The sequence below is a fragment of the Amyelois transitella genome, chromosome 26 (genome assembly GCF_032362555.1).
Source record: "Amyelois transitella isolate CPQ chromosome 26, ilAmyTran1.1, whole genome shotgun sequence".
In the NCBI taxonomy this organism is placed as follows: Eukaryota; Metazoa; Arthropoda; class Insecta; order Lepidoptera; family Pyralidae; genus Amyelois; species Amyelois transitella.
The window spans coordinates 3,594,471-3,611,367 of record NC_083529.1 but is presented as its reverse complement, the minus strand read 5'-3'; the positions used below and the strand labels follow the sequence as shown (position 1 = coordinate 3,611,367).

The following is a 16,897-nucleotide window of genomic DNA, read 5'->3' as shown; positions in this document are numbered from 1 at the left end:
TATTTAATAATCCTGCCGACAAAATACATGTTTTCTTTAATCGAAATTATCTTTAATAAAAAATACAAATAGTTTCGATAATAAATATATATTATTATAATATTAACATATTTACTTTAGCTTACTTTTTTAAATGTTTAATTGTAAAATTAAAAAAAAAATAATACATCGCACCATTCCATAAACCAAATAATAAACTTGTCCAACTATTAAAAAAAAACATTACCTCAACAGTGAATGCAAGAGTGCAGGCAATGCAAGCGCGGCCGCCGCAGCAAATGTGATCCGGCCTGCAACCCATTATCCACTTACATCAAATCAATCTATCGTTTAGGCGCGATCGGTACAGTTCGCATTTGGTCCAATTTGCGATTGATACACATACATATAATCACGTCTATATCCCTTGTGGGGTAGACAGAGCCAACAGTATTATAAAGACTGATAGACCACTGAGATTCAAATAGTGATAGGTTGCTAGCCTGAGTCGCCTAAAAGAAGAATCTCAAGTTTATTAGCCTATCCCTTAGTCGCCTTTTACGACGTTCATGGGAAAGAGATGGAGTGGGTCTATTCTTTTTCCTAATGGTGCCGAGAACCACACATACATACATATAAATCACGCCTTTTTCCCGGAGGGGTAGGCAGAGACCACATCTTTCCACTTGCCACGATCCATCCCTGCGCACTTCTTTGTCGTCATCCACATTCATAACTTTCTTCATTCATTCTTCATTGATACAATTCGCAATTCGTCCAGTTGACGATTGGTCCACAATTTTTCCAATGACAACCATGATCCAATTTTTTTTAATCAAATTCCAGAAAGAGTAGACATGTCTTCCATAGACAACTAGCTTTTACCTTGTGAATTTGGCACCACCTATAAAAAGTAACGAAGCAAACGCCCCCTACAAAAGAGTTGACTGGTTTTTCGAAAATCCTACAGGATCTTTAGTTTTTACTGGGATGAAAGGTACCTATGTCCTATATGTCCTTCTACAGACTCATAATAATAATTATATATACGCAAAATATCAACAAGCTTCATTATATAATGCTCGTGGTTATAAATAAACAAACAAACTTACTTTCACATTTATATTATTAGTTGGGATTGTTTTTTTTGCTTAATATCGTTTTCAAAGTATTTCTTGCACGTCCCCTAGAATATAGTAAGTTGCAGTGTAGTTAGTGCGCTCAATGGCAAGTTGCTGACGCCTTTAGGTGGCGTCTTACTACTAGAGAGAATAAATCTCTTGTTCCTCATATACACACAAATTTTAATATATATCTTAAACAGTGACAATAATCGATAACAATTACAATTTCTAGTATTTTAGCCAGTTTGTTATGTACCCCTGTCTAGGTTAGAGAACGTTAGAACCGCCTCAAATCGATGTCCGCCTTTTTTGAAGTCGGTCCACACACTTTCCTAAATACCGCAGCAAAATCGGTTCGCCTTTTAAAAACATGGTTTAAACGGAAAGCACTTAGATATTAATTTTCTGACAAGGTGATATATCAACGTGCAGTCCAAACCGCTGTCTATATATTTCACATTTCGCATGTAAGTTAGGTATCTGGTTTAGGAGTGTACTAAACAAAATGTTCGCAAAATTAACGGGATTTTCAGTTTTACACAGGAACAACCACGGATATAGTTCGCGACTCCGCTAAGTCGCTGACAGAGGGCCAGCCCACGAACCAACAGTTCCAGTCGGAACGTCCGCCGGCATGACTGAGTTTAGTTGCCGTGTTGACAAAGTAGTGCTAAATACTTGGCTCAAAGTACGTTCGGGCTTTGTAGGTGTTTCGGAGATCTTTTGTTCAGATAAATGTTTGTAAAGTTGTCATAACGATTTGTAAATAACAAGTTCATATTTTTACCGTACTTACCTATAGGATAAGTCAATGGTGATAAGACTCTGACTTTCAGCTAAGTTCAGTTCATCTCGGTAAAAACTATAGTTTTCATGGGATTTGCGCAAAACCACAAAGATTTTGTAGGTGGCGCTATATACGTGGGCAAAACCGCGGTTAAACCTAGTTAAATGTAAAAAATCAAATTTTCTGTTCTAGCGATATCTCGAGGAATCCTAAACCGTCTTTAATTTGCCGTAAAATCCCGAGGGTTCGAGTTAGATTCCGGGCTCAATCAGCCTTTGTCTTTGTCATTTACCCAGGTCACGTATCACTGGAAAAACCAGGTGTATCCATGTAATCTCCTGTGACAACAAACACTTTGGTAACACTGTTAGTAGCGTGTATTGGGACCTCAGTTGCGTTCACTATTGCTGTTTATTTCACAACTAGCTTTTGTCCGTAGATCCGCGGACGTTAAACTAAAATTGCTGATTTTACCGTCTTATGACAATTTCCTGAAATAGGTAATTAACGGCTCGAAAGAAGGGGAACGATCTAAAAACTGCATTTGTAAAAATCAGTAAGCTCGCTGAATTACACCGGCTCTTATGGTTCGAAAAACATTGTTTTTCGCGATGTTCCTCACAGTTAGAGATTCCAGGCATGTGAAATCAAGGTGCAAGCATTATTTCCAGAGGCAATTACGATATGCATTCTCAACCTAAAAAAATAAGAAAAAATATTACGGGCAAGCCATATTTCCCGTTTTCACCTTTTTGTCAACCCGTAAGCACAAAAATGACACTCAGCCACAAAAGGCCCAGAAGGAACTAATAAAATATTTGTAATGGACCACCTCTTAGACCGTCCGGGCCTTTCGCGACCAATTTAATTCGACCTCTTTATTACGTAATTTTTAAACAATTTTCAAGGGTCAAGTCTAATCGGTTTTGGCTAACCCCACAATATATCACCAAGTGTTAGTGTTGTTGACACGGGACGCACAAAATACACACTTTTGGCGCAAACACTGTTTTACCAGCGCCAGTTTGCATTGTAATTCAAATTTTGTTTAGAAAAATGTTTCTACCGCGTCCGGGAAATTTCTTTGTGTAAATAATAATTAGGGTAATGAAGAGAAATGTTGGGAATTTTTGTCTGCTCGGGGTGAATTACAGAGGGAAGAAAGATGGTGGCTTTTTGCCTCTTGTGTCTCATTACGGTTGTTTTTAATTGTGTGTTTGAAATATAAGAATAATAACCCTTCCGATTGTATTAAGACTGTTCAGGACAGTGTAGGCGTTTGTGACATAGAGATCGTTACTTCAAATTTCCCAAAAAAATCAGGGGTAAAGACATTTTTCGAAGAAAAGAGACTCCGTCTTTTTTTTAAGGATGGCGTAAAAGGCCAATAGGCATGTCAAAACGTTTGTATGTAACAAATGAAAAGTCTCAGTTTATGATGAGATCATGAACTATTTGTAATTTCTTGTATCGTCCAAAATTCCCATGTCGTAATGAATCGTACACGTCTGAAGGTCTATTTTAATGGCAAGTAAACTTCGACAGGATATTGGTTTAGGATTGTCGAATATTTGATTAGTCTGATTCAGTCTTCGAACATAATACGAAATACTGAGTGACGCGATAGAAATTAACGTACACGCATTCTATCATACTTATTGCTTTTAAATAGAACATAGAATTTTCTCATAGTTTCGTTATTGATTGAAATTTGAAATCTTTTTTAACTAATGTTCAAACATGATAATCTTTTGCGACCTGTCACTATTTGAATCTCAATTCTGTCATCAAGTCAAAAAGCTGAACGTGGCCTTTCCGTCTCAACAAGACTGTTGGCTCTGTCTACCCTGCTAGGGATGTAGACGTGATTATATGTATGTACGAATGTTCATGTCTTTATTCCAAGCATCAGTTTTGTTAGGACAGTCATTTTGTTTTAATGTATCAGTGAAAATAACTGGATGTATATTAATATGTTAGTTTTTCCTTTAGTTACAATATGTATGAAGCAACCTGATTTGCACTTCTGTTTGGTCGCTTTCCTACAATAGGTATAAGTTACAATGAAAGATTCTTAAATCTTAACTCAATATTTTATACGATACTTATTAAAATCGTGTGTTGATTAGGTACCAACTTATTTTAATCACTATCTGAATTTCAATTACATCACTAAATCATGAATTTGAGTATTTTCGAAACTGTTGGCTCTGTTTACTTCGGGTCGACGTTGATTACATATTTTCTTAATAAGATTTATTTTTTGAAAAATCTATGGAGTGTGTCCTTAAATTCTTCAATATCCAAAGATATTACGATCAGAAAAACATCATATAACACTGTCATGAGCTTGAACCATGCTTGAACGCTCTCCTTTGAGTCCTTTATGAGTGCAAATCGACTCAATAAAGATTTCTGGGTCACCGCACGTCCGTCACCCCGCTATCAATAGAAGTGCAATTTCATAGATGCAAGACGTCTACAAGTTATAACCTTTAGCGAGAGCTTAGTGAGAACATATTTTGAATAAATTGATGAAAAAAATGGTGCGTATTTTATTTATAATTAATAAATATGTACGGGACAAATTACACAGATTGAGTTAGCCTCGAACTAAGTTCGAGACTTGTGTTACGAGATACTAACTCAACGATACTATATTTACTATCTACCAAAGATATACATATACTTACATAGATAAACATCCAAGACGCAGGCTAATCAGAAAAAGTTCTTTTCTCATCATGCACTACATTCGAACCCGGGACCTCCGGTGTCACAGACAAGCGTACTACCGCTGCGCCACAGAGGCCGTCAAAACCGCCATCCTCTTCTTTTTCTGCGAAGATTGTGAAAGTAAACGAGGGGTAAGGTTAATTAATTGGGATTTAGGCGTTGGACTAGCTATTTGGCAGTATTTCCAAATTACAATTTCATCATCGACTTCAAGTTGAATATGATCTTTGAGTCTTGTGACTTTGGCTCTGTGTATGTCGTGCGTCTTCACAGATCAGATACATACATATATGTAAGAAATATAAGTACGTTTTACTCACGATTCCTAAGACCATTTACAACCTCTGTGTTAAACGTTTTAATAATTTTATTTCATTAAAAATATTAAACACTTTTCGTTTTTACGGATCAGTCCTAGTAACCCACTTTACAAATCTATTTAAATAATTTACAGCAAAAGTTTTATTACTCAACTCATCATACAAAGTATTAAAATTGATATTTAAGTCGTCAAATACCAAGAAATATACATAAAGATGTCTGACATTATCTTTATTATTCTGAAGCAAAATTCCATGGAAATTTCCAAAAGAATAAATTCGCATTATATTATTTTTGTCTGATAATTTTACTAAATAGAACGCTAAGCTCCTATCAATATAATACTTGTACTTTGTTATCATGAAATTCTAACGTATTTTTTCTTTGTCATTGTTGCTGAGGTATTATTTTCAAAGTCAGTGTCTAACTCAAAACTGGCGAGTCGAAATAATTGTCGTTCGAAACGAATTTTAATTTACATAATGAAAAAGACAACTTTCATAAAAAAATGATCAGGTTTATAGAAATTAACAGTAAAACAGTTATATTTTTAAGTGTTAGATATATTACCTACTAGCGTATAGATAGTATATATGTATATGTAATTTTTTTATTCAATCATATTTAACACAGTTAGTGGGAATGTAAATAAATACTTATGTCTACATCTCATAGTTCGTTACAAAATTTCAAAGATGAAAAATTCTAAGGACTCTAGACTTTCTCTAAAAAATAAAAGTAAGAAAAATGTACCACGTCACTATCATTTAGCTATTCGAACACCGAAAAGCGCTAACAAAAATAAAAAAAATCTTCTAATAATTTCTAGCGTCTAAAAATTTCTACCTTGCGATATAGCAACTCTTTGCGACCGTCACTCAGAGGGAATGTGCCATTACGTCGCCACCACACGCAATGCACGGCGATTCTTCTACAAGTACCGGGTATTATGAGCGGAATTGCCTTTTGAGAACGCTCTTATCCCGTTTGATACTGTTATTCCGAGGGAATGTTCGGCAATCTATGGGACTTGAGGAAGGTAAGTTTGGAAGGGACAAATTACGAGGGAAATGTTCGATGAAAGGCTGGAATACGTTTTTGAAAAATTATAAGCGAGCCTGCTTGATTTTTGACGATTGACGAGTTTTTGAACCTAAGTAATAGTCCACGAGCGAGAAAAAGTTGTACCTATATTCAGGCAACTGAATGTATGGTTACACATTTAGTTGCCTGAATTTGCAGGTTTAAAATCTGGCTTGGGTTTGTCTATTAACAGTGTCACGGAGGTCAATCGGGAGCTTTGCGTAGTTATCTGACTGACTCAGTTCTGAGTTTTGGTCACATTATAATGCGGGTCATAGGCTGAGAGTGTAAGCAACATACAAACATAATAGAATGGAATGATAACGGTGAAAGGATAATGACTGATTATTAGTCTTTCTAGTAAGGAGTCAGGTCCGCCTTTGACCATAATCCAGGAATAGGTAAGTCAGATTACACGAAGCTACTCCCGTCTTACCTGTGTGACCTAGTTAAAATTACTCAGATCGATTCTGAAATTCATGGATAAATATATAACATTGTTTCAGAATGTGGCTAGTGGGTGCTATGGCGTTACTGTGCGCACTGTCCAATGCGCACGCGCAATGGCGTTGTCCGGGATTGAGCGCGCGGCCCGCTGCCGAGTGCTCCTGCGACTTGCCGCACACACTGCGCTGCGCCGGCGACCATACCGCATTACAGGTATAAAATTCTTTCTTCTTCCTCATATTCACTATTTGAATCTTAATTTCATCAGTGCCATACAGCTGAACGTGGCCTTTTACACGAAGCGTCTCCCGACCGACCACCACAACGCAAGGGTACCTTACCCTTATTGGATCATGCTAACAGCTGCACTAGATGAAGGTCGACCTTTACGACATCCATGAAACCGAATTAGAGTGTTCATTTGTTATATTGAGGTAAAACTTCTATGAATTTTATCAATAATCAGATGCAACAGGATTCGCTTCATTGGCGGACATCGGACTTCTCTCCAGAGAGGTGAGAAAGAAACCGAGACTGACGCAAGGAGGTTGATATGACCTATTTGTTCACTGCCTAAGTTTTCTCTTCTATCGATATAATTATCATCTTTCCTCGGGAGGATTATTTCTCGTGAAAGGGCGATGGAGGCACGAATAGCGTGTTGAATCTCAAAAATAAAAACGTGTTTTTACCGGTATATTACTTCTTATACAGTAGCCTTTAAAAAAAACAAACATATATAAACAGATAACACTAAAAATATATACCGTTAAAAACTGTACCTTAAAAACTACACGATAAAGATTTTTGTACCTATTCCGTGTTAGTATTAATAACATAAGAGACACGAAAACTAGAGGAACTGTCAATTCTAGTTGAAGTTTGTATCTGTACACCAAATCCCTTATTATATCACATCTCGGCAGCCATTCCCGGATCTTGTGGGATTTACTCCAATTCCTAGTATACTGAAGTGGTTATGTTTATTATGAATTCATTCGTATGTAGTTGGTCGAAAATTAACGCCCTTAATGTACGCTATTGTGTAATCCTAAACCTTGCAATAATTCCTTCTGTTTTGTGCTTCATATAATTTGACTCACATAATATAAAGTCCCTCCCTGTTATGAATAGGTAAATAAATTTAATAATAAAAAAGTACTACAAAACTAATAAAAATGCGTAAGTAAGTTTATTGGTTTGTTACCTTTTCACGGGATACCTACTGAATTAATTCTTCTTGAAATATCACGTGCGTTATAATAAAGAGACTGGAGTAGGACATAGGGTACCATTGAACCCGGTAAGAACTATAATTCCTATGGGATTGGCGAAAATTCTTACATACCATCATGCCTGTTTCTCATTAGGAAGGTTTTTTTTTTCATAAAGAAAATAATATATACATATTACACAATTATCTGTAAGTCAATTCGCAGAAGTTAAAATTCCACCACATTCGTATCATTTTTGCATACAAATTCGTCATATCAGATACCACATGTTCTAAATCCTTGGTTCCTCAATCGGCCCTCTGCATATTTTATAAGAAACTTGTAATAGAAACATAGTTAACTCGTCAAACGTACAACATTCTTTTCAGTTCGAGTTTAAACAATACAAGGTCTGAAATATATTTTCCACCCAGTTCCTTCTGTACGCTATACCGGTCTAAAAATGGTCTAAAAATGGTAGAAACCGCCCGATGTCGGCTATTCGGGGTACGTAATGTCTCTATCTGCATTTTTAGAACAGAATTCTGTTATCTACACCCTGTGTGGCTGTTGCTCCACCGCATTGCAGTTTTTGAGCGTTCTACTAGAATTGGCGTGCATGTATTTTAAATTTAAGTGAGCAGCTTCGAGCGGTTTTCGATAAACAAAAATATATGAAAACACTTAGCTGTCCCGGCAAACGTTGTTTTGCCGTACCTATAAATAATTTTGAAGTTATTTCTAATTAACAAAAAATTAAGGTTGGACAACCCTTATCACTAAGGGGTATGAAAAATAGATGTCGGCCGATTCTTAGACCTACTCAATATGCTCACAAAGTTTCATGAGAATCGGTCAAGCTGTTCCGGAGGATTACGAGAACCAACATTGTGACACGAGAATTTTATACGTAAGATATTCTCTTGGGCGAAAGTTAAAGCTAGTAAGAGTATAAATTGAAACCATAAAGATTTACACCACTCAATCAATACTCACCATTATCTAAGAAGAGCAATGATGGAACTCTTTATTTACTGAATGGGAATAAAAAAAAATCCATCCAGAACGGACCCGGCAAAACAAACAGGCGTCGCAAACAGGGATTGTTGATGAAATTTCTTTTTTATCCGGGAATTAGAGAGCTGGAAGATTTTTCAGCTTTCACCGATTTAGCGGGATTATTAAGGTTCTATTAAGTTTGTAATTTCACAGAGAATTGAATCCTAATTGATATTAAGGAAGTTTTTGTCAGCGGAGAGTTCTATTTTTGTGTAGTTACTATATCTATGAATTTTCTTATTTCTGATGTTTGAGATTTATTGCTATTAAATTTAATTAAAGGTTAATACATTTGGGATTCATCGTTTAGGCGATGGGCTGGCAACCTTTTGTGATTGGAATCTCTGTTCCATTATTAAGCCTTAAAGCTGAACGTGGCCTTTCAGTATTTTTGGACTGTAGGCTCTGTCTACTTCGTAAGGGATATAGACGTGATCATATGTATGTATGCACTTCAAGATGCCCTCCGGCAAGTAATTGCTAAAAAGTCTATCAAATATACAAACTAGTGTGCGAATGATATCTTTTGTAGTAATTTATGATTTGTATCAAAAATTTTAATCATATGATGACATGTGCTGTGTGGTTCCTGGCACTAAAGAATGGGACCACTATATCTCTTTCCCATGGATATTGCAAAAGGCGTCTGAGGGAAAGGCTAATGAACTTCGGATTGTTCTTTTAGGCGATGGGATAGCAATTATCGTCACTATTTGAATCACAATTTCATTACAAATAATACAGCTGAACGTGGTCTTTCGTTATTTTTAAGACTGTTGGCTTTGTCTACCCCGCAAGTGATATAGACGTGGTATAATGTATATAGGTATGTAGTTAAGTGAATATGCCGGTTTCCTACCGACTTTCCTTTTACCGTCAAAGAATTGATTAGCAAACAATGAAAAGAGACAGATTAGAATCGAACCTGTGTACCAACAAGTCACTTCCATATACCTTTATCTATACTGTTCGTCCTCATAATCGGTCTAAGGTACTTAAGGCCAGTAAGACGTCTATTGACGGCACGATCGGAGCGTGTGACCCTACTCAAAGTCCGCAGGTGCCAATCGCCTTGTTTACTCGATTCTGGAATCGAGAATCGTCATGCCACGATTCTCGATAGTTTTTTTTTATTTGATTGCTTTCTCTATTTTATTCGTCTTTTTCTTTCAATAACAGAATAAACTTTTGTGGGTTCTCAGGCACACATTGTCGTTTAACGCAACGGTGACAATACGATTCCAAGATGATACGTTTTCTATATTATTCTTAGTTCACTTAACTATGGGTGTTTGATTTTTATGTTTTTCAATTTCTCGTTTATTGTATTGATGTATAAATGGTTTGGATATGATTTTTACTTAGTCAGTTACATTACAGAGTATCATATAAGGTTTATGATAAATACTGTTGTATGTTAACCCTATTTCATGATCAAATCAAGGAAATCCTGGCTAAAGGTCAGGTCAAGAGTACCCGAAACTGATGAGCTTGGATGATGTGAGATGTAAATGTGGATGAAGTGAAAGGAGTCCTCTTCCTCCCGGATTTGGTCCCGGTTGCATCCAATTCACTCTGGAGACGAGCCTGGAGTATGCCTTTTTATCATAGATCCTGGATTGATCGAGTCAGGTTTTAACACGAAACGGTTCGTATACTGCAGGTTAATCTAACCCATATTGGTTTGATCATGGTTACACACGATGTTTTCCCTCGCCGTAAGAGCACCGGTTAGTATTCAAAATAATTTACATAACTTCGTCAATGGTCATATGGCCGAGGGGTGATTGAAATCTGCGCAGACTGCGTATCACAAATTTCAAGCGGGCATTTTTCGACCACTGACGCACTAAGAAGCTAAAAGAAGTATGTAGGAATTATGACAAGTAGATTATGTAGCATCCCCTCCGGGAAAAAGGCGTAATTTTATGTACTTGTAAGGCGAGGTATATTCAGGCCTCAAAACTTTACGATTCGCAATCAACCTTGGCTGGGCCCTACAAGAATCCTGCGGTTGGCACATTGTTCCCGAATTAGTTAGCTTTGTGCAGAAATTTATTGCTCCCCCGTCAGGTCGGGTTTAAGCGTGTCATTCTGGAATTTTCTAGTGTCTTCTAGCCGGCGAAATGTGTTTTCTAATTAAAATAATTGTTTTATTTTCACATTTTAATTGCTTTTACACACATACATAGTATCTTGTCTCTCTTGCATCTCTTTCATGGTGGACAGAGCCGAGGCTCAAAAAGACTGAAAGGCATTACATGGCTCTACGATGAATTGAGATTCAAATAGTGACTTGCTAGCCCATAGCCAATAAGAAGAATCGCAAGTTTATCCTTTCCTTTGATTGACTTTCACAATTTGCACGGGAATAAGCAGCTAGCATACATTATGTTTCTTTTCTCTTCCAGATCGGCAAAGATGCAACGTATATAAAGTTAAGAATACTTAATAGAATAAGAATAATTCATAGTAATATACAACGTAATATATCAGTTCTTAATTTTACGCGATTTTGTTTTTGTACACATATCCGCTTCATTGCAATTATATAGATTAAAAAGTCTTCATCATATAACAGATAAATAGATCAATCAGGAAATTCTCACAAACTTGAATGGAGTTCTAAAATACTAACGACAACACAAAATTAGTATTCAACATCACACTTCGAGTAAACAGTACAGTCAAAGCTGGATGATTAACAAAGGAAAGGCATTAAGTTCCAGTTCCACTGTTTGGTGCAAGAATTGAAATATATATTTTACGTACGTACATACATACTAACTTATAGGTATACTTGGCATTCTTTTTGTAAACGATCGTCTAGCAAACCGTCACAATTTGAATTTCGATCCCATTATTGAGCCATACAGCTGAAAGTAGCCTTTTAGTCATTTCCGAAAGAAAGAAAAAACCGATGATTGTGTGTATTTATGTACGTATACATACGATCTAGCTTCCTTACTCTTTATACGCTGATTAGTAATGATTCTTAATCTGTTACCTTCATTATTCATTCGCGTGTTTTGACCACCAATACTTGAGTGTTGGTGGTCAAAATCATTTTATTTAGGGTTAGTAAGATATTAGTTACCTAAAAACGTTGATTCTTATTACCTAATCAAAAAATGTTCAACGACTCAAGAAATCGGTTGAAAAACTTTTGCTAAGATGCCATTTTTCCCCTTAGGTAATTTAATATAGATGGTCTATTAGAGTTTTTGTTCGTATTTCCAAGATGAATTGTACTAAAAAGTTTCATGGTCAAAAAGAACGTTTGAATACTTTTTGTTATAAAATATTTACTTAAGATGTACATGTATTGATATTTACATAATATATAAATATATTTTTAAGGTATATCATTTTAGCTATCTCACATACCAATCTCACTTTATTCATATAATTACTCAAAGGCAGTGGAGTTGATAGATGCCTTAAACGCGCGATTAACTTGGCTATGAATTATGACGTATCGTCTTAGTCTAAAAGCCCATTACTCATTCGCTTGGGATGCCTCGTCTGGTATACTAATACTCGAAAGTCTATACGAGTTAATACCGAAACTGCGTAGCTGGTAGGTATTCAACGTCTACTAAGAGTTCTCGAAAGTCTTAGAGGATTGTTGTGAAAAGGTGGACTGTATAATTAGATGATATAAAATTGGTTATTATTTTGAAATATATATAACTCGTGAACAGTTGAATAGGTAATTTTTATTTGAAGTTAGTGACAGATATAATACCAAAGAAAACATACTGAAAAAGGTTGATATATAAATCTTTCTCATTGAAGTCGTATAAGGTGACTAAGGGAAATAATAAGATTGGGATTCTTCTTGTATGCGATGGGCTATCGACCTGTCACACTTAAATCTCAATCCCACTTTTCAGTCTTTTTAAGACTGCTGGCTCTGTCTACCCCGCAAGAGATGACAGAGTGTTTGTTTGTAGAAATATCATGATTCTTGTTTCGGTTTACTAACTAATGTTGAAAAGCAAAAGTGATTTTAGAAGTTAATTTCATCATACTCTGTTAGTTAACGTAACAAGCTGTTACATCTTTCATCGGGTCGTTAAGTTACAAATGTATGACCAAATTTCAACGGGAAATTACTTTTCTTAACGGGGCATTATACTTAGGTAATAGTGATTACCTAAGTATAATCCTATACCTAAATATATCTAGACCAGTGGGTCTAGAGGGTCGTTCATGGCTATGCACGTTACGCGTTGCGTAGCTATTGTAAAATTGTTGTCTGAAACTTTTATCCTAAATACTAGCAATATTTTACAAAGATTAAAAAGTAATATAACTTTCGTACCTATAAATAATACTGATTTCATAAGATAAAGCGAACTGGCAAAAACGATTTACGCAATATCTAATTTGTCCCACTAATTCTTACCTAGAATCTTTTCTTCTTACACTCATGATTTCTTCAAACATAAAGCTTCTTGTAGTGTTACTATTCAGTATCTTTTACTTAGTACAAGGTTCATGAATTTATTATTATAATTGAGTTTCGTAGTAGGATCCTTTGAACATGTTCTCTAGGTGTCTACTCGATTCTGGCAAACACCTATCAGTTTGCATGCAAACTCTGTTTTGAGTATGTGATGACTCAATTTCAATAAGTAATTTTCAGATACATTTACAATGATTTTGCGTCATTCTAGCGTTGGTAGATGTTGCATCCTGATGAAGTTTATAATACACGAACGATTATAATTCAAGAATTGATAAGTCTGAATAAACACCTAGAAACTCCCGTCTGATCTCCGTGATTTTTTAAAAGGAAAACTAAGGCAGTTTTGATCCAGGAACATGATGGTTGAAAGTAAAAGTGAAATCTTTGATATCTAACGAAAAGACATGCAATTATTCTTAAATGGACACGTTTTAACTCGCCAACATATAAGAAATATACAGTATGATGATTATTCTCGGTTGAATCATTAGCGCATGCAATCGAGACGCGGATAGTATAACATAATTCAACATCTATCGGAATGTCAGGTAGGCTATCTAACACAAACAGGCGGTAATCAAGTGGAACGTTAAACTGTCGGGAGATGATACATTGTTTGTGGATTGCACGGGATTTAATGCTTACATGTCTACAAGCAAATGATGAGTACATTAACGGAAGGGATATGTAATGTATGTAAGTCATACAGGGTGTCTGGTAAATGGCGTTGCATATTGAAAGTGTGCACTAAGTATCTCATTCTCGTTCCGAATAGTATGAAAAAATAAGGGCATAAAATTTTATCGAGCCGTCTCTCTGGAAGCGCGTAGCGCGCGCATGGTGTCCAAACATTCTTAAACTACTGAGTATTTTTTTGTTTTAATATTTTATAAAGTGAAGCTATATATTTTATAAAGTATAGTTATCATTTCTTTCGTTCCACTTTGGTTTCCACTTGCCACGATCTCGGAAAAAGTCTTCCGCTTCTGCCACATTCTAATTCTCTTCATGAGCAGCTGACTATTGGTATAAAAGGAGTGTGTGTGTCTATATAGTTTACTAGACTTGATTAAAATATCCTTTTTTCACAGATAATCGGCCGGCACCTTAGAGAACAGAAGGCGCGGAACAAAAACACCGCTGTATCGCTTCTGGACTGTGCCCTTCGAGGGGTATCAGCGCTGACAGTATCCTCCACCGCTGAGTTGGCAGGAGTCGGTCTACACGGCTTGGTGATATCTTCAGGGGATATAAGAAGGGTGCAGCAGGGAGCGTTCCTTGTCGTCTCTAGCACTTTGTTAGCTCTAGGTAATTAGACTTAAAAATTATAAGTAAGGGCTGTAAAATTGTGCTTTCAAGTGCGATTTACGGTAGAGAAGTAGGTCTACTTACACGATATCTTTCTTTGTATAGTAACTAATGGCAAAAGTAGTAAAAAGTGCATAATTTTCAAGGATGGGTTGAGTCGGATACGAGTATATACCTGAAACAATCTGCCAAAGCATTAACTACAATGAATGCTAACCTAAGAGGACCTTTGAATCAAATCTCTGGGAATGCTATTGGAAATTATAACGTTAAGAGATAATATTTAGTTTTGTAGTTATTAACTTTATTTCAAAACATTTAAAGCCTAAGGTTTTTTATTCAAAAAGTTATGAAAATATATGTAAAATTGTTTTAAAATGTAATAAATTCATCAGTACTCCATATATTCTGCCTACTAACCGTGTCCCAATTCATACTTATCCGCCATCCGCCGAGTAATCTCTGGAGAAATCAGGCTTAGAGCCGCAAATTTAATGCAGTTAGCTAAATACCTGCTTTCAATCTTCGTCATAGCGCCTGTGTTATGTTTTATTCTTGTTCTTACCCGAATGGAAGTGAAAGGGGGTCAAATTTTAATAATGTGTTGGGTATCATTTGGTTCTTATGATAATAGTATTAAGAACCTGGATTAGGAGACGTTTCTGTAAAATAAAACCTTCCTATATCTTCCTATAAATTTTGATATTAAATGACTTTACAAAACAATCACTAACGACTTTACCTATAATTTTCTATTCGACGGGTTTTAAAGAAAAATAGAAAAGTATTTATTATGTCTTTGCGTTTAGAAAAAAGTAAAGAGGTAAACAATAACGTAGCAATAGGCACATTCTTATAGCTTTCACCATGATTGAATATGAATTACGTTCCCCTGCAAAGGTTGCGAAGGTGTGATGGGAGTTGCTTCCTGTAAAAACCTAACTTAATCCAGGACCATAGTATAGTATTACGCGCAACCCGGGCTCCTCTTCAGAGAGGTGAGACCTACCATCACCGCCTATACACCACGTTGTTGCTGACCATATTGTTACTTTTTCGAAAGGTTCAACTCGTTTCTCTTTCAGGTTTACCAAATAACCAGCTGCCAACGGTTCCGACTGAAGCCATCGTGAGGCTGTGGAACTTGGATCGTCTTGACTTGTCCAATAACAAGATTCATACTTTGGACTCTAACTCCTTCAAGGTATCTCTTTGTTCTTTACTTATTTTGTCTATGCAATAACGCATAGCTTCACTTTTGATGATACATTTGCATTAGGAGTATTATTCAGAGGTATTTGGAGACTTAAATAAGTTTTTAATTTGTCTCTGCCTACCCCTTTGTGAAACCGGCGTGGTTTATTTATGTATGTGTATTAAATAAGTTCTATCTTTCCATTCGGAATCTTTTTTACTCATCACGTTCTGCCATATCAGTCTGTTACGTTGTCATGGCTTACGCGTTATGGGTAAAATAATAAAGTTATTAATTCCAAGTCAAACATAAGCTAAATTTTTCTTGGAATTCCAACTTGTAAAGTTTGAATTTTAGTTTAACACGGGCGGATATAGGAAGAGCTAGTGCTATGCTATGCAGGATACATTCGTATCGTATTGCAAGCCTAATAATTAGACTAAAATAACCCTTCTTTTCGACAAATTGATTACTGGATTATTTTATGTGAGGGCCCAGATTTTGGACTAAGGTGACAATTTATTTGCTAAATAACTCATCCGCAAATGAATCGCCACTCTTTTCAAATATCTAGGTATTGAATCATCCGCAAGTATTTTCTCCGAGTAAGAAAATACCCCATCTTCAAATTGCTTTGTCACTGAGAAAGTGAATGTGATGGTACCATGGTCGGAGAGAGAGATAGTAAATCATAGATGTTTGCGCTAATCAATTTAAAAGATTAATCAATGTTTAACTTTCCAGGGTATAAGAAATCTAACATATTTGGACATCAGCGACAACCAGCTCACAGACATATCTCCAGACGCCTTCAAGCCACTGGTCAAGTTGTCAGTACTCCGGCTGAGAGGAAACCTGCTGAAAGTTCCAGCGCTGGCGTCTTTGAAGGTAGAATTTTTACTTTTTTCTAAGAGGAATTTAGGTACCTTGTCTTGAACTAATAAATCTAAAATAAAAAATGTAAATCAAAGTCGGACCTAACAGCTGTTTCTTTGGTAGCGCTAATAAGTAGAATTGTCACTTGTAATTGTCAGCCACTTCTTCTACACTTTTTACTTCTATTACATTCTACTTAAATTATGTTGACGTTCATAAGTGATCTTGTATCCAATTTTGAAAATAAATTACATACATACATACATACATATAATCACGTCTATATCCCTTGCA

The 16,897-nt window shown here is 36.0% G+C and overlaps 1 protein-coding gene across 1 annotated transcript in view; it reads left to right on the top strand.

The window, feature by feature from the left end:
• Window positions 1–16,897, top strand: part of LOC106135266 (leucine-rich repeat-containing protein 15) — a 69,887-nt gene that overhangs the window by 44,477 nt on the left and 8,513 nt on the right. Inside the window, exons 2-5 of the mRNA XM_013335513.2 lie at window positions 6,537–6,690; window positions 14,316–14,532; window positions 15,618–15,736; window positions 16,472–16,615. Of these exons, the coding sequence (XP_013190967.2) occupies window positions 6,538–6,690; window positions 14,316–14,532; window positions 15,618–15,736; window positions 16,472–16,615 (633 nt within the window). The 5' untranslated portion in view covers window position 6,537. The remainder of the gene's footprint in view (window positions 1–6,536; window positions 6,691–14,315; window positions 14,533–15,617; window positions 15,737–16,471; window positions 16,616–16,897) is intronic.